General features: G+C 45.7%; 4 protein-coding genes and 1 long non-coding RNA gene across 6 annotated transcripts; 2 read left to right on the top strand and 3 right to left on the bottom strand.

Annotated features, from left to right (window-relative positions):
* Positions 1 to 247: 247 nt before the first annotated feature.
* Positions 248 to 3,689, bottom strand: Inos (Inositol-3-phosphate synthase). Its single transcript, XM_001360740.4, has 5 exons — positions 3,534 to 3,689; positions 1,478 to 2,176; positions 1,170 to 1,412; positions 640 to 1,107; positions 248 to 570 (listed from the first exon to the last, which is right to left on the bottom strand). The coding sequence occupies exons 1-5, from the start codon at positions 3,660 to 3,662 to the stop codon at positions 415 to 417; spliced, it is 1,695 nt and encodes a 564-aa protein (XP_001360777.1). The 5' UTR covers positions 3,663 to 3,689; the 3' UTR covers positions 248 to 414.
* Positions 2,734 to 4,777, top strand: LOC117183561 (uncharacterized). Its single transcript, XR_004468664.1, has 3 exons — positions 2,734 to 2,748; positions 2,804 to 4,346; positions 4,763 to 4,777. It is a non-coding gene; the product is annotated as an uncharacterized lncRNA (long non-coding RNA).
* Positions 4,778 to 5,111: 334 nt separating this feature from the next.
* Positions 5,112 to 7,906, bottom strand: LOC4804171 (WD repeat-containing protein CG11141). Its single transcript, XM_001360738.4, has 4 exons — positions 7,608 to 7,906; positions 7,205 to 7,489; positions 6,071 to 7,149; positions 5,112 to 6,006 (listed from the first exon to the last, which is right to left on the bottom strand). The coding sequence occupies exons 1-4, from the start codon at positions 7,824 to 7,826 to the stop codon at positions 5,478 to 5,480; spliced, it is 2,112 nt and encodes a 703-aa protein (XP_001360775.2). The 5' UTR covers positions 7,827 to 7,906; the 3' UTR covers positions 5,112 to 5,477.
* A 1,739-nt stretch (positions 7,907 to 9,645) lies between these two features.
* Pex13 (peroxin 13) lies at positions 9,646 to 12,023 on the top strand. 2 transcript variants are annotated; one of them, XM_015184170.2, is made up of 4 exons: positions 9,646 to 9,771; positions 9,833 to 10,573; positions 10,632 to 10,861; positions 11,009 to 12,023. In XM_015184170.2, the coding sequence occupies exons 2-4, from the start codon at positions 9,945 to 9,947 to the stop codon at positions 11,428 to 11,430; spliced, it is 1,281 nt and encodes a 426-aa protein (XP_015039656.1). In that variant the 5' UTR covers positions 9,646 to 9,771; positions 9,833 to 9,944; the 3' UTR covers positions 11,431 to 12,023. The 2 variants fall into 2 exon arrangements, with proteins under 2 accessions (XP_015039656.1, XP_033234805.1); XM_033378914.1 differs by having other exon boundaries at positions 9,647 to 10,573.
* Positions 12,024 to 12,232: 209 nt separating this feature from the next.
* Positions 12,233 to 17,559, bottom strand: Dp (transcription factor Dp). Its single transcript, XM_001360736.4, has 10 exons — positions 16,739 to 17,559; positions 14,426 to 14,586; positions 14,291 to 14,357; positions 14,162 to 14,226; positions 14,036 to 14,094; positions 13,638 to 13,965; positions 13,332 to 13,567; positions 13,174 to 13,256; positions 13,025 to 13,108; positions 12,233 to 12,962 (listed from the first exon to the last, which is right to left on the bottom strand). The coding sequence occupies exons 1-10, from the start codon at positions 16,821 to 16,823 to the stop codon at positions 12,790 to 12,792; spliced, it is 1,341 nt and encodes a 446-aa protein (XP_001360773.2). The 5' UTR covers positions 16,824 to 17,559; the 3' UTR covers positions 12,233 to 12,789.
* Between the last annotated feature and the right edge of the window lie 33 nt (positions 17,560 to 17,592).

Raw genomic sequence — 17,592 nt, 5'->3', positions numbered from 1 at the left:
AGTTGGGAAAACATATATTATGCGAGGAGGATCTCCAACTGTGCGCAGTTCCTCTATTTGGATTCTCAAAATCCAAGTCAGTTGTATATTGAAAGATAATAATCGCGTGCTCACGTGTCGCAAACACAACAAATATTGTATACCCACAACTATTTCATAATTTCTCATTTCTCAGCCATGTGACACAGCGAAACCTGGCAGGGCCCGCCACTAGTATTTTGTAACAAAAACAGGCAACTGATAACTGTTTATTTTTAGTAATATTAGGCTTTATTCGGAGGAGCCCGTTTTGTTTAACGTTTACAGTATATATATTAATAGCTTAAGAGTAAGTTCAAATTCATCCATCAAAAACCATATATGTATGGTTATACTTTTCAACACACAAATCGATTCAATGGAGGATGTGACCCTTCAGTGGCCATTTCCGTTGGCGGCCAACTTGGTGCCATTGCTGTGCCCATTGGCATGCAGCTTACCTCCGTTGGTGGAGGACTCCACGGCACAGGGCTGACCCAGTAGCTTGGCCCGCTTCACGGGCGGCTCATTCGTGATGGTGGCAAAGTCGAACTGAAGGAAACAAAAAGTCAGATAGATTATTAGGAGTGGATGGAATAAAATGATTCGGTAAGTACTCACGCGCTGTTCCAGAGTCATGTGGGAAATTGGCGGGAGTCCGATGCAGCCGCGCAGGATGTTTTCAATGGCAGCACGCTGGCGGAACAGCGAGTTGACCACTTGTGATCCCTGGGGAACAAGCGGGGCCTTGCACAGATAGCTCAGCAGCGAAAGGACCGGCTTGAATGGCACCCAGGAAGCAGACTCCTTCTCCGCACTGCGCAGCTGGATACGTGTACTCAGCTCGCCCAAAATAACCAGATCCAAAATGAGGGGTGTGGCCAGGAGCGAGTCCTCGCAGGTGTTGTGGATTACCAGAGTGTTGTGGCCACCCATCATGATCTCGGAGGTGTACTCGTCCATGGCCCGCTTGCTGTCACCCACATAGGGCAGGTATTTGATGACAACCACATGGTCGGGATGCTCGTTGGCGCCGTAGAGCAGCCTATTGGAGGCCACCATATCGTCCACCACATTGCTCTTGGATATCTGCCGGCGGAGGGGATTGTTAGTCACAACAGAGGGACAATAATTGATCAACATCAGCCTACCTCCTTGGAGCGGAACTGCTGGGGAGCAGACAAGTTCTTGCCGTCGTTGTTGCCAAGGTGATTGTAGCTGGCAATGGAAACTGGCTTGATGCCGGCACCCACCAGGAAGTCGACCAGCACACTCTTGATCTTGGTCTGGCCGGACTTGAAATCGTCGCCGGCAATGAATACGTTCTTCTCCTCGGCCAGCTGGATGAGACCCGGCACAAAGGTGTTTTGCGGCGAGCCGTTGATGTAGGTGCACTACGGGGAAGTCCAAGAGGATGAGTTCAAGATCACATCAAGTAGGCAACGAGTTAAATACTTACACCCTCGGCTACGCTGGCCATGGCAAAGATGGTAGACGGCGAGACCTCCGAATGGTTGGCCTTGAGAGAGGCAAGCAGCTCCTGGCTGGTGGTGTTCAGACCTGGCTGCACCTCAGAGAACCGCTCGGTATTGGCCGTCCAGAGGACAATCACGGAGTCGACGCCGCTGCGCTGCTTAAAGTCGCGGATGTCGCGACGGATCTGCTCGTACTGCTCCTGTCTAGTGCCCTTGATGAGGTTGTTGGCCCGATCCGACTGGTTGGCCGCAATGAAGTCCGGATCGTAGATCGATGGACGGGGCTTAAGTTTGGCCATCTGCTCGTACAGCTGGTCCTGCAGGGCCACATCGAGGACCTCGGCACGCACCATGGCATCCGCCAGGTGCAGATTGCTAATGTCCCAGCCATCAACAACAATGTCGTTCGGCTCCACCATGGGCAGGAGCTCCTTCATGGGCGCAAACACATCGCTGCCCGTCTCGTCCGAGCCAATGAACACGGTCGAGGCCTGCGTGATCGAACCGTACCAGTTGGCCTGCTGCACGCCCGTGCGCTTGCGCCACTTCAGCTGGCGGCGGTTGGCCTCAAGGGCGGCAGTGAGGGTGGATCCGTTGTTGCCACCCCAGCCCACCAGCATGACTCCCAGCTTGGGCACCTGGCGACCCGTGCGAATCTTTAGGGCAGTCGTCTGAGGGTGCACCTGCAAAGATCAGACGGCGGAATCGCTGATTAGTAAGTATCTGGTCTACGCCGAGTCCAACCCAACCCGTTCAGGGGTCCCCTGCAGGGGTCCCCAGCCACCTTATCTCTGGTCATATCGAACCACTCAAGAGTCACGTCCCAGCATAAATTATAAATTATGCGATCGCCTGATTTTTTGCTTACCGTTCGACGAACCGAACCTGATTTTGGTACCGGTTACCATTGCAGAGCGGAAGGGTATATTGATTCCGAATTTGGGTGGAATAACAAACGTATAAATTTACATATTGTATAGACAAAATGTTATTTCAAGTATTTAAAGGGCTAGATCTCTTTGATCTGCTTAATCTTTACTCTACTCTACTCTTAAATACATTGACATTTTTCTTTACAACCAAAAGACGAAAAGAAATCAGGTATTTTATAGTCGAAGCACAATTTGAAAGGCTTTTTCGTTTGGTTTTTTATGAGATTTGTGTTGTTGATTTTACCCAAAAATAAAATCGTGAAAGAATACATAAGGAACGATGATTGCATTAATAATTTAACAACGTGTTCGTCCAAAGTCCGGTAAGAATTGTTGTCAGCTCATTTGCCGGCCGGCATAATTATGTATCATTTGCAGCTAAAGAGAGGCGAAGAATTTAAACTGTTTCTCTTTCTTGGACAGCTAAGAGCAAAAGTTCCCCCGGCATTTCATTTTATTATCTATCATTGACCTTGAATAAACCGACGCCGCTGTATGTACATACATGCAGCAATTGTTCCCCTCCTGGAGGGTGGGCGGTGGTGAGATGTAAACAGAGCACAAGCGACGACCACAGTTGTTGGAATAGGAACGTAATCGGCTTTCGATTCGGTTCGTTCTACTGCAATCCAATAGCAAGAACTGCGACGACACAGCCAACCGACACCAAACGGCGCCTGCGCGCGTAGAACCACGCCACCCACAGTATCGGGTGTCAGCAACAGCTGTTTTCTGGAACCAATAATCTGTAACTGTGACTGTACCCACCCACCCACGCCTCTTCGGACTACGCCTTATCGGGAGCGCACATATTGGATATCACTTATGTTTGTACGTATGAGCCACAACCACCCATCCACAATCCACAACCTATCCCTTGCCTAAACAATGGAAAATTTCCACTGTTCCTAAGCAAATGTCCGGGGGTGTAAGTGTGTGTATGTGCAGCTGTGGATGACTGGAAGTCGGGCAAATTCAATGTGAAGGTCAGTATTGGCACTCGTACATTTCCAAGGGAAACTTATGAAATCCTTAGGCAACTGGTGTCATCGATTGGCATGGTTTTCCCTGCACCAACTAATCAATTTTTTCTCACAAATTAACTCACCTGCAGCTGTCCGCCGGCGGTACGCTTCACATGCGATGTCTGATATTCGTAGTCCGTCTCAATGAAGTCATCGTCCACCCGCACCTTGGGCGAGATGATTTCCAGCGTCGAATTATTTGTGGGCTTCATTTTCAGCAAAAAAAATGCAATGTTTTTTCTGTCTGCGTGCGACTTTGTTTCTTTTTCTTCCTGTACTTTTGGCAATTTTCACACCCACACCACTTGCGTTTATCAATTAGCGCGATTTTTTTTTGTTTTGTTACAGGAATTCTTTTCTCACTTGCTGCCGGGCTGCTTGCGCGGGAATCCAATGGGACTGGAAGGTTCTGCTGAAGGCAATGAAAGCGAATGATTTGCCAAACGAGTGTGGAAGCCGCTTTTATAGAACTGTGAGTACAGTGGCTCACTGCTTAGATGAACCAGCGCACCTTTCACACTTAAAACTGTTATAGCTTCTAAGCCATCTAGCCTACCACTAAAAATCAAATGTATACTGATAGACATACATTTAACATTAATTTAAACCAACCTCATATGTATTAAAACATTTTTTTAACACATCTTCAAGTGTGAAAGGTGCTCTCTGGTCTATTTAAGCTGGGAGCCACTGTACATATGCACATATTTATATATAAACACCATGTGGACTCTCAGCCGCTCTCCCGCGCTCTGTAAAAACTGAGAAGAGAACATTTGCGTGAGTGTGTGCTTGTGGATGGGTTTCAATCTGAACAGCACAGGATTGAACCCCTTCTCATCGTGCTCTTTATAAAGATCATGGACAGGTATTTAAGAAAGGTGAATTAGTACAAGGTAAGACTTTCGTTCCCTCACTCATAACATTCCCACTCTCTCTATTATAAGAGTGCTCCCGCTTGGACATATCAATCAGAAATTTATAAAGTTCTTCTTTAACTAAAATTGTCTTTTTTAATGGAAGGGTTCATAAATTTAAACTGAATTCCTTTTAAAGTATTATAAATGGAATTGGATCATATGTCTTGCCCTTTTTATACCCTTCTCTTAAGTGTAGTCTTTTTGAACTTAACTCGAAAAACCTTTCCGATTCTTATATATCTAGATCTGATGTCCAGTGGTCGCGGGCCGTATTTCATGGGGTTACAACCTTTGAAACGGCCCTCTTAATAGCTCCCCAATACAATTTCTTGTTCCTAGAATCTTCCAGAAACATGCAAATCTTATAAATGAAAAACTTTCCATTGTTACAGTCAATTGAAAGCAAACCGAGTTCAAATTACGAATTGTTTCTTAATAAATATGGTGGGTCTGGTTTCTTTTGACAAGCCCAAGTTGTGGTTTGGTTCGGGATTGAATAACAATCACCGTCAACTGATCGGTATGTGTCCACTTCAGAAGTTTTCCATAGAACCGAAACGAGCCGTTTTGCATCAATGGATCCTCTTGGTCGACCAGGTCTATCGCCAAATCAGGCACATGCTGTCGTGGGAGGCTCATTTCCTCCAGCTGGAACCTTATCAGCTCAGACACGCCCTAAGCGCCACATCCATTTCCTGTGGCGTGGGTTTCCCTCAATGTGAATGAACACACTCGTGTGCATACGTGGAATGATTGCATTTATGTAAGATAATTGTATTTTGTGTGTTGCAATATAAAATACTTAAAGCATTCGAATGTGTGAGGGAAGTAACACAGGGATTGATATCAATATCCTAGCATTAGGACAAGATCACAGTGCTCATCTAAGTGTTACCTCCATATGACAGGTTTAAATTTTGAATGAAGATTACTAATCCTAAAGTTATGTACAATTGTGTTAATTCGACTCATATAAATAAATCACGATAATCACACTCTAAAACGCTCAACAGTTTCGTTGAGCGGAGCTGCAAAAAAAAGCGTGTAATGTGCTCAAAATCAATTTGAAAGCAAGTGCAAATGATACACTTATGGGTAATACTGAAACTAATTGTCCAGAAACTCCCATTCACTGGACGTGTTGGAATCGCTTGTGGCTGGGGTTTCATTTCTCAAGGGGTCTCCAGCCCGTCGAAAGTCTGGCAAAAAGCTTGTGTACTCCTCCTCGTCCGTATCATCTTTCAGGGTTAGTGTTGCCTTCGGCGTGCTGTTGACAAACTTTAGAGGCGCCACTTTTGGCTTTGTGGGAGCAGACGCACAAATCCCGTCTATCGGCTGGCCCGCATTGTAATCGTCGACGGTATGCATTTTGTGTGGAGCTGTCTGCACACTGGCCTCCTCCAGTCGGGTGGGATAGCAGCTGATCAAATGCTCAGTCAGTTGCTTCGTCTGAGCATGGGCGGCACACAGCTCTTCTTGAGTGAGTGGGGCCAGGTGCACCTCGGGCAGGTCCAGCTCGGCGGCGAGGGACTTGGCCTTGGCCGCCACGGTCTTTTGAAGTGTGGTCGGGCTCAGGGTGTCCGGTAGGTGCTCCATAAAGGCGCTCTTCAAATCCAAAGGCGAGGCCAGGCCATTGCTGCACGGGATATAGAGATACATCTTGATTGAAAAAAAAAATGGTGAAATCTTTGAATACTCACTTCTCCATCTGACAGTAGCTGGCCTCCATTATCGTGGCGGCACTAGTGAGCGGCAGTTTCATCTCATGCGTCTCGTGGCCGATTTCTACGACGCCCAATCCACTGCTCTGCTTGCCCACAGATGTCTTGCGCCTTCTACTGGAGGTCGTACCGCTGGTGTGAACTATAGACTGCTCGAAATCCATTTCGCCTATGCGACGAAAAATGTCTAGGCGTCGGTTCTGCTGAGCCAACGGCGACTCCACGGCTAGCTCAATGGGAACGTTCAGATCGAGCTTTTCGACGGGTGGCAGCTCAAAGCATTCTTCGGCACAGTGGAGGGGCTCCGCTTGCAGTTCCAGCGGTGACTCCAGCTGGGAGGAGTGCGGAGCGCCTAGGACAGGAACTGGCGGCGGCATCAACGGATTAAATATTACTTTCGCCGTCTTGTTTGGTGGCTCCGGAAGTGGAGCCAACCGCAACAAGGAGCGCTCTCCTTCCAGAACAAAGATTTCCTTGCCATAAACGCAAAAGTCAAGAATTTTGCGAAACCCGCGCGCTACCGCTTCCACCTTGAGGCGGTCGACATTCAATATATACAAAGTGGTATCGTCATGGGTCACCAGCAAGGAGTCCTGGCCGTCGTACAAATACAACTGGCGGAAATTGCTGCTGGCCACGTAGGGCACTTCGCTTTCTCCATCTTCCGCAACGGCTGGTTGTGGCCTTGTGGATGGATCACTGCGCTTCGGGTTAAGTATGGGTATCTCCCACGTGGGACTGCGCAGCACAGCGTCCCTAAATAGAAGGGTCCTAGACACATTGCCGATGGTGTCGGCTATCCAGAAGCGCAGACCAGGTCGCCCGCAAATGAGCTGTGGCTTGCTATTCGACAACTTCTTAAGGAACACGCCGCCACAGTCGATGAGCTGCTTGCGATCCTTCTTGCCCACCTGGGTGATGTGCCACTGTCCAGTTTGGACGTCGCGCTGGCACACGATACAACGATAGAGCGTGGCCACGAGCAAGTGGCTTTGGTGTACGCTTAGCTGGACGATTTCATAGGCTTCGCTCAGGATCTCAACAGATTTGCTTAGGTGCTGGATGGAAAATATAGTGGCTACTGGAGGATTCTTTCAAAACTCTTGTACCCACCGATTGATAGTCGAATTCCGTTAGCACCACAACGCCTTGGCGGTCGCCGGAGAAGAGTTTCATTCCATTCTTCGACCACTCGCAGCAGCTGACCACGCAGCGGTGCAGGTCGCGGATGGTGTAGCGTTCGATGGGCTTGCTGCGCGTACAGGGAGCCACCAGATTCAAGTCCTGGGGCAGTTCCTTCTGTATCTGGAATATGCTGACTTGTCCATTGGCGCATCCTGCAGCCACCATGTACTCCACCGAATTGACTATCTTCACGCACGTAATGCGTGTGGCAACCTGCAAAGACATTAGAAGGGGGAAGCCCACGCCACCGTTAGCCAAAATTATGAGTGAATGACACGCAAGGGATGGGCCATGCTATTGAGATTGAATTGTAGAATGAGTCATAGGCTACCTCCGACTTGAGCTTCTGCATCTCGCCCGTTTGGCGATTGTACCAGAATACAATGCCCGCATCGCTACCCACGGCCAGGAACTCGTTTGTTCCATCGACGCAAGTTAAATTGAGATTGGCTGGAAAGAATCCCCGCTGCAGCCGTGCCGGAATGTGATCGATGATATCAGTTAGCGGGGCCCACTCCCGTATGGAGCACAACTCCTTGCTGTTGGCCATTCTTGGCCTGCTGGTCAATACGACGCTTCAATGACAGCGGATTTATCGTTAAAATATTCCGTCCGACCCTCAGAAATATACCAAAATATACCGTCTCATTTTAAACTATACCGTAAATATACTGACGAATTCAAGTTATTATTATGCATATTCCTCGATTTTGATATTCCGTCGAGTATTACTAGCTAGATAGAACTTTCAGGCCTGCCCACATAATTTTATCCGATTAATGAATTAATTTTCTAATTGACTGGCTTATTAAATATTTGACTTTGATTGTTTTTGGCTCAATTTTGTTTCCTTAACAACAATATAGCTTCTCGTAATATGAAAAACCGAACTTAGCCCACTTAAGCCCCCTCTATTTAAATAGTTCAACTACTTGAGGTAAATGGTGGAAAATATTAACGATTGTAAATTCTCCTTGTAGTTTCATGCCTTCTTTCCTGCGCAAAAGACTAGTCAATTTTCATTATTTTCGGTGGAAAACTAAAATACACCCTTGGCTTATAATAGGTTAATCGTTCTCCGTCAAGGATTTCCATCCTTGAATAATTCTGGCTAACTAAAACCCTTAGTTCGGCCCACATAATTTTAGGCCATTAATGAAATAATTTTCTACAAAATTGGCTAGTTCTTAGTCCTTGCTTTTATTGTATTTTGACTAAAACAAGGTTTAAACAAAATAGTTCAACAAAAAAACAGTCGCAATGTTGCTGGTATTTGAGGACATGTTGCGTGTAGGCCGTCGTATAGGTCTTTGTATAGCCTATTTCATTAATTTTATATGAAGATCTTCTTTGAGCCAAACAAATCAGTGACATCATACTGGTCATCATCAAACAGAGTTTTTTCTAACTAATCTCTTTGAGAGTTTGTTCGGCTGCATCGAAATCATCTGAATCCAAATCATCGCCATCGAATAGGGAGGATTTAAATTTTTGTTCTGGTGGAAGCTTAGGAAGTCATCTTCCAGATCATCATCAAAGAGATACTTTGGCAACGATTTCGAAGGCTTTTTGGGAGGATTTTGAGGCACTCAAAGACGACGGCCCGTCGTTAAAGATGGGCCAAAACAGATCATTGGTCGCATCATTAACCGGAGTCTGCGTTGGAATGGGACTCACAGTTTAATAGTTTTGGGCTTGGGCTGAGTTTTTACAATCTCATTGATCTGCTTGGCCGATATGCAAAGCTGTGGGAAGGGCGAGAAGGATATTGTTAGTTCAAGAATTTGCGACACTGATGTCGATGATCCGCGGCAGACGCTGAAGCTCCTCGGAACGACGCTCTCCGTTGACAGTGATCCCTTCCACTCCGGTCTTGTCGTCCAGCCAGTACATAAATCCCTCCCAAGGCGGCAATGTTGATCACCTGCGAGATGGGCATGGAAACAAGGTAGGGGATTACACATATGTCCAAAGGATCCCCATATTCGTTGCATACTTGCTCTTTCCATCGATTCGCTAGACATGGGCATAGTAGATCATATCGGACTGTTGGTCCAGGGCCGTGACTCCTTCCAGCTTGTAGGCCAGCCGCTCATTGCCATCGACTTAATGATGCCGGGATAATGGCCTGATGGCTGTCAACATCTGTCCAGAAGAACAGACGCCTTCATGGCATGTCCGGCAATGTTACGATTTTTGTTTGTTTTGTTCGGCAATTGAGATGGCAGTGCTTCGATAAGTCGCGACAGCTGATTGCTGGTGGTGGGAGTTTTTCAATATCGAAATAATAATCGAATGCAAAGTATCGATGCCGATAACAACTCCTGGCTCTGTTGCCAGATGGTTGGAAAAGGATCGCATCTGGCAGCGCCAGACTATCGATAACATTAAGTATCGAAACTGTTGGACATATTTATTATTAAAAAAAATTTCACCAATTAAATTTCTGAAGGAGTGTCCGCCCCTGTTTGCAGTCGTCGTGTACGAAAACAGAAGTGAGCTAATTGGCAAAACAATAACACCACATAACTCTACCACATAGTTGAATACGACTAGGCGGAGATAAAAGTACAACAGTACCTCCCCCCGCTCGCTACTCATTTGGGGTAAAGTTCACAAAGCCCATTGCCAACGGCGGAGCTACATACGACAGTTTTTAGCTATCGCCATGGCCGACAACAATAATCTTCGCAGCGCTGTGATCAACGAGGCACCTTTAGTGCCGCCGACGAGCATTGTTGGACCCGGATTTTCCAGTGGGCCTCCGCCAGATGCAGTGCTGCGCACACCCTTCGCCGGTAATGTGCGTGCTCTACCAAACCTCGCCCCACCACTTCCACTGTCACCGTTTCAACAGACGCAATATGGATATGGCGGAGCATATGGAAACAATAGCTACGCTGGTGGCTATGGCGGTTACAACACGGGAGGAGGATTCGGAGGAGGATATGGAGGAATGGGCCAATTTGGTAGCGGTTGGGGAGGTCCGTACAGGTCGTATGGAGGTGACTTTGGCGGAGGCTACAATAGATTTGGCGGTATGGGGGGCATTGATCCGGAACAGCGATTCATCCAGATGGCCGAGGCAAGCTCGCGTCCAGCATTCCAGAGTATAGAGTCCTTAGTATCGGCCATTGGGAACATTGCCTCCATGCTGGACTCGACTTTCTTTGCGTTAACGAGCTCATTTAGGGCCATTCTCGGCGTGGCAGCGAATTTTGGACGTCTGCGCAGCGTTTTTGCGCAGTTCTGGACGACATTTGCCATCTTCCGAGGGCTGAAATGGATCTACAGAAAGTGAGTAGCAATCGGAAAGAGATTAAACACTGGCTTTACCGAACGTACATACTTGTAGGATTCTTTTCTGGCTGCGATTATCGAATTTGGATCCTTCTTCGGAGGCCTTCAAGAAGGCCTTTGCTGAAGCTCTCAACGAAAACCATAGCCAGGTCGGAGGGGGACCACAGCCTCCGCGAAAAAGAAATTCGCCCTGGCCGGTATTAGCCTTCATAAGCTTTATATTCACGGCTCCCTATCTGATCATGAAGCTTTTGGGCTCGGTAACGAACACGGCCCAGGAGGAAGGTACATAAACCTTATGCACATTGCACACTTGCTTTATCTAATCGAGCGAGCACTTTGCTCTCGCCATGTGCTATTAATCTGGCCGATAAGCCGTGAGAAATGTGATAAGCCCCGGGTATAATTCTTGTATGTTTTTGTTTCTCGCAGCCCGCAATCCATCCAAGTGGGTCGCACCTATTCACACCCAGGCTGTTTACGATTTCGCCGGACGTAATCAGAGTGAACTCTCGCTGAGTGCCGGCCAGTCGCTCCAGGTGGCCCCCCGCGAGATTCAACAGACTCTCAATCTGCTCAATACCGGCTGGGCCTTGGCCACAACAAATGGCCAGACTTCAGGCATCATTCCCATTAGCTATGTGAAATCACCGCAGCAACTACGCCAGGATCATCAGGAACAAGTTAAACCCACCCAGCCGCGACCCGAGCTGATGAATCTTTCTACAGATGCTTTTCCCGCACCGCCGTTGGATCAACAAATGAACTACGACTTCAACCTGGCGGCCCAGCAACAGGCACCCCTTGGGCCGCCCTCAACTGCAACAGCGGCATTTGAAGAGGGTTTCGCTTGAATTACCCCAGCCAGTGGCCCCCCCGTGCACAGTCCTAAAACATAGCTTTAGTTTAAGTATGTATCTTCGGTTGACCTGTTGTATTTTAAGATAGCTTCCGCCTTTTGTAAGTATATTTCCATTTAAGGTTTTTGAATTTGTATGTAAGACTGTTCTGCTCTACGATCCGATCCCAATGAACTAAAGTAAACTACAACAACAAACCGAGTTCCATGACTCATTTCCATCGCCAAATGTGGTGGCTTTCAGCCCAGTTCAGCCTCCTCTAGTCACGCAGTTCTAGTTAGAAACTCGTTCCTCGGGTTTGCTGAGAGGGTATGCAAAATAAGGTGAAGAAAAATTCATAGGTTTTCTTTGTTTATATCATATTTTACAATATGCAATCCGCTTTATTAACTCGTTTGTTTGTCAGTTATTCCCATTGCAGCAATACGCAATTCAATCCAATCATTAATTATTCCGATTTATTACACAGCTACATGCACTCGACACTTATATTTAAACGCATTCTATTTGACTTGTCTACTAATTTGTATTTGTATTTGTATGCTTCTCTGTATTCACTTGAAGATTATATAAATTCTGAAAATTTATATTTCGCTCGTATTATTATTGCTAAATTGGTAGGTTGATTATTTGCATTCATCCCATCTCCGTTTCTTTGTTAAATTAAATGTTTTGGGGCTGAGAAATTGTCAAAGACCTTCCACTTGTGGGGATGATTGAATAAAACATATTACATATGTATGTATTGGATGCCCTGCCATTCTTGTCTTCTAATCGTACAAATAATTCCAGTTCGTTTTGGTTGTGTTTAAAATTTGGGTGTATTGTATTATCCAGAGAAATTTACCCATAACATTATCGCTTTCGCTTTAGTATTACCCATTAAAGGAAGAGGGGCGGCAAAGGGGAGACGACTCGTAACAACTAAGAAACAATATTTTCTTTTCGTTTGCTGGGGGGGATTGCTTAATATGTTGTGTACACTTTTCGCTTAACTAGACAAATTACTTTTTAAAAACTCATTCAGCTTAAACATAAATCTTCAAAGATCCAAGGGAAAATGCGTATGCGAAACCATTCACTTATGATTTTCCCCCATGTTGTTTAGACGATAATTATAGCAATATTGTATAACTTAATAAAGTCTCATTGAAATTTAAAAAAAAACCAACTGTGTGGGTGGGATGGTGGTAGGGGGTGATAGGAGAACCGACAAGTTTAACCGTGTGGGGGGCGTGGCAAACCTAGCAAAGCATTGATAAACGTAAAACTAAATGAATCTTCTGCATCCGCAGCATCTGCATCCCCGTCCGCATCGGCCATTGCATGTGCAATGTGAGCGGCATCGTCAGCTCAATCTATGTCATCCTCCAGCTCGTCATCGTCCAGCTCCAGCTTGAGACCGTCACCAATGGTGCGCTGTGTTGTGTTTTGTGACAAGCTTTGAGAATCATTGTACACTGTGAACTCGATATCCTCGTCGTCGGAATCGTACATGGTTTCTCCAGTTTTTCCGGCTCCATAAGCTAGAAGACGGAATGGTATTGTAGATATTTTGATTGATATTTTTATCCGATATGAAACATACCTTCTACATATTTGGCTAGATTTGGTGGGACCCAATTCTTCACGCGCTCAATGTTTTCGGGCGTGCACTTACCCTTATCCAAGCCTAGAATGGTTGAAAAAATCAATTAGTTTACTGAAAACTGTGGATTCGGCACGGAGATTACATACCCAAACAGAAGCCCATACGCTTGAGGACTTCAATGTCATCGTGCATTTCAAATGTCTTGTCGAACTTGAATATGTATTCGGACCTACATAGTACGGACAGGGCAATGAATAGTGAATGAGTGGTAGAATTTGGGGGAACTAAGAGATGTTGGACTCACTTGTCGTTGGTCACGCTGCAGTTGATCTTGGTCGATTTGTGCGTGTTAACTATGATGAACGGCAGCTGACAGGATGCATTGGCTGAGGGCACCACGCCCTGGCTCTCATTCCGCTTGTTTCGCTCGACTAGGCCTTTGAATGCTACATGCTGCATAATCATTTCGCGCAGCATATCATTTTTCTGTTTGATACGCTCCCGCCGGAGACTATTCTCCTCTTCCAGAGCCAGAAATTGCTAGCGAATTGATAGGGACACATAGCATTAGCCGACATAGTCGCAGGACTTTTGGATTGTACGGTCTTACCTCCGCTGAGTTGGCGGGCAGTCCTATCCAGCGTATTTCCTTCTTATCCTTGGATATAACATTGATTGCCATCAGTACGTTGAGCGCATCGTAGACACGACGTCGGATATTCTTTTGATCACAGTTACTGTCGTAGGCATTGTTTTTCATTTCTTCGCTGACGAGGTCGTCGGCCACTTCATTATATGTGGTTTTGCCCTTCTCCTCAACCTTCTCGCACACCTTCATCGAGAAGTGACGGAGACCCTTGCCGGCCTTGTCCGGCTTGCGTTTCCTTTGTACTGACGAGGATGAGGCGGAAGCTGAGTGGTTGCTCTGTATGGCATGGCTGTTAGAATCAAGAGAACGATCAGCTTAGTTCCTGTTTTTTTTTGGACTTGCATCAGCTGGAAACTTACAGTCTTGACTTCAATTTAATGGGATTATTTGGCGTAAACCTCTCAAAGCGTTCCTTTATCTGTTTATGCAAAACACACATTCGGTTAATGCCGCGTGGAGGTGGAGTAGAGTACCGCGCTACTTACCACGTCGTACATGCCGCCGCCCCCGCTGGCGCTCTTCTGTGCCGACCCAGTTGTGTATGAAGTATCTGTGTTTGTTCAATGGATATCGCATGAGAACCGATCGAAAGGTTATGTGTGTTTGTGGCTTACTTTCTGTTTTTGGAATGACCGTACCGTTGTCCTGCAATCGAATGAACTGTCCCTGATTTGTGGAGCCCTGTGAGGGTTGTGAAATGTGAGTTAAGCAACGATACGATACCCTCCGATCCGAAGTAGACGCCTTACCATCTGACTGAACGCGCCCATGCGTCCAACGGTGCCAATGCCACTGCCATTGCCACTGACACTGTTGCGCGCGGAAGAGCTGGTGGCATACACTACGGAAGATTTTCCACTATGCATTTCGGATTTCACTTGTGCCGGCTTCCGCATTGTGGCTATTTGTCCTAGAAGAAGATAAATGCAGTTTCAGATTGGATTCTCTCTGAAGAACTACTAAGAATTTGATAACACGATTGTGTCAATATCCCCAACACGCACACACACATCAAATTACACTGGCATGTGTGTATTCGACTATTGTCGGTGTGCAGCCCTCGCTGTGAGGCAAATGTAGTGAACACAACAAGCGCGCGCAACTGAAAACGACTGCAACAACAGTAAAATATAACGAAGGTACATATTTCTGAATCAGAATTTTAAGGGTGCATACAACACACACACACACATAACAATTTCTATGTATAGTACAGAAGAGGATGCAGCAACAACCCGAAAACAGATCACTTAGGGTTGTTGAAAATAGATTTTGGTAATTTTTTCTGGTAAATACATTACATATGGTATGTAGGTATATTAACGGAACCGCCAAGTTTAAACCAAAATTCTGTTTTTTTTTAATTTAAAAAAAATGTATTTTTTTTTTGTCTCAAACGCGACCACCAAAAAGGCATTTCTACATGATTTTTACATGCAATTGTGCAAGGTATGACTGAGAAGAGGTGGAGTTCTAAATATCATTAATATCGATATTTTTATGAACTACTTTTTAAGTCACAGTTTGTCCAAAAGAAACATTAACTTGAAAGTGATCTGCACAAAGATCGAATTAGACCCATAGATCACATGGGTTCTTTATCCCAAAAGATAAATATTGCTCTGATAAAAAAGTACCAAATGCTAGGGAAAAATAAACCATAACTAGAATCAAAAACCTATGGGGCCAGATTAGTTGTATGCATCCCTGGCTTACATCTTTGGCTTTGTAACCGGCTTTTCTAAGCAACTCAAGTTTTTTACATTAGCTTCTTTCGGTATGATAATTATTCACCTGTCGCCCAATATTTGCATAACCATAACAACAGAGCGAGTGGTCAAGGGAGAGACCAAATGATGGCCTTCGCTCTCAAATCAAACTCCTAGAACAAGCAAAACAGCAAAGGGTCTTCGAATACTAAAAATAGCTACAAACTCTCTCTCTCACACACGTATGCAAGCTACCTTCAAATGACGCACACAGTGGCTTAACTACAGGCATACACGCCTTGGGCCGGCCAGCGGTGCGGACTGGGGATCGGCAACTTTTAAGTTCTAAAAACGATTGTGCTGTATTGAGATAATATTCTGGCAGAGTAACATACAAAATTTTCAAAAATAAATAGGATTCACTGTAATTAGTTGTGGGACCGTGGTTCGATGCAAGCATCAAACACTTACACGTGTATACCAGTCGCTACACATGTTTGATGTTTGCCCGTTTTGGGGGTTTAGCTTTTTTACCTACGAGATTGTGTGTTTGTGTGTGTGGCATTGTTGTTCTTGTCTCTAGCCTTGTTCGCCCGCGCTCTCTCTCTCTCATTCCCATTCCGGTCTTTTTCCGACTGTGTGACACATTGCAGAATGTCACGCAGTTTTTATAATTTTTCTTTAGCTAATGTTATTCAAAATCATTATTTATAACTAAAAATAAAAATATTGCAGGTTTTTGATGCAAAAGTTTCGTACTGAATGTAGCATAAACAGCGCTTCCACGACCGCCAGCGCTGGGCTGCATATCAGCTGTTGGCTAGTACGATAAAATAAAAGTGGGAGAATAATATATCCATGTATGCATGTGTGACGGAGCGCGCCAACTGGGCGATAGTTGAACGGTAGGTGGGGGCGGAGAAAACATACCGATTTTAGTACTTCGAAAGTAGCTCTCTCTGCCTCTTTACCATTACTTTACTTTATTTTGTTCATCCTGTTGTGCAAGCTATTGTTTTTCAGTTGTCTTCTGCTTGTTTCTCGTGCACTAAAAACGTTTCAAACGATGAATATTGTCAGCAAAAGAAACCCGAAAAAGAAAAGATGGCGTTTTACGCTCCCCATGCAACTTTGTAGTATCGTATCGCGCCCGCCTCCATATGTGCGTGTGCACGAGTGTGTGGGTATCACTGTGCCTCTGCCTCTGATAATACACACACACACACACAACCAAATATAATGCTCATTAATCAAGGCAGCCCGAAGTCCTTCCCGGTAAGATAGAAAACATCAAGGCCCTTCAATTGCCTTGGAGGTATTTCGCTTTAAAGAGAGATGAAGATGCCCACTTACCATGCTCATCTTGAAAGAAGAAGTTTACTTCATCCGTTTTAGCTGCACCGCTCGCTGCTGCTGCTGCTGAAGAGTTATGCGACATCTTAGGAGTAACTTGGCTGTTATTGTTATAGTGGGACACACTCCTTTCATAGAAACCCAACCAGGTAGGCAGGTGCAATAGTGTCGACGTTGCCGCTATCACCGGTGCCGAACCCCGCACAGATAGCCGACTGTTGCCTCTCGCCCACTTTTCTCCACTCTCGCCCACTACTCCTCACCCCAGTACTCTTCTGGCTGTCACCTCTTAGAGGGCCGCCAAAAAAAGAAGTCTTGAATAGCAAAAAGCACGTAGCCGCAACGCGTGTATGGGTTGCCTAGTGTGAGTGCTGTCTTCGTAGTTTGTGTGTATTTTTCACTGCACTGCACTATTGAAACACGTGTGTTAATCCCCTCTTTGCCTACACTTTTATGCACTCAGGGATCGGTATTAATGGGTACAAAATTGGTTGTAGCTCGAGTCAAAATGGCGAGCGCGAGCGCATTTTTGTTCACTTCCAGCACAAGAGCATTTTTTCTTGTCACACACACACAGCGGCGGCCGCAAAATTGCTTTGGTGCCTGTTTTCGATGGCGATTTTCGCAGACTAAACTCACTTCGATTTTCACAAACAATATCGCAAAAGATTCCCCGAAATCGACTCTTTCGTGTGGTGTGATTACTTTTAAACAATTTGTATTTTTTAACGGAGCACGATATGCACAAAATTTCCACCAAGTCGTTGCTTTTTCGTTTTCATGTGGGAAAGGCAGAGCAGGCCAGTGTGCGGGTGCGAATGAAATGGCAGACAGTGCGCGCCAATTTACGCATC

This window comes from Drosophila pseudoobscura, chromosome 3 (genome assembly GCF_009870125.1).
Source record: "Drosophila pseudoobscura strain MV-25-SWS-2005 chromosome 3, UCI_Dpse_MV25, whole genome shotgun sequence".
NCBI classification, from domain to species: Eukaryota; Metazoa; Arthropoda; class Insecta; order Diptera; family Drosophilidae; genus Drosophila; species Drosophila pseudoobscura.
Note: the sequence above shows the minus strand (reverse complement) of the source record. Positions and strands in the feature narration are given on the sequence as shown.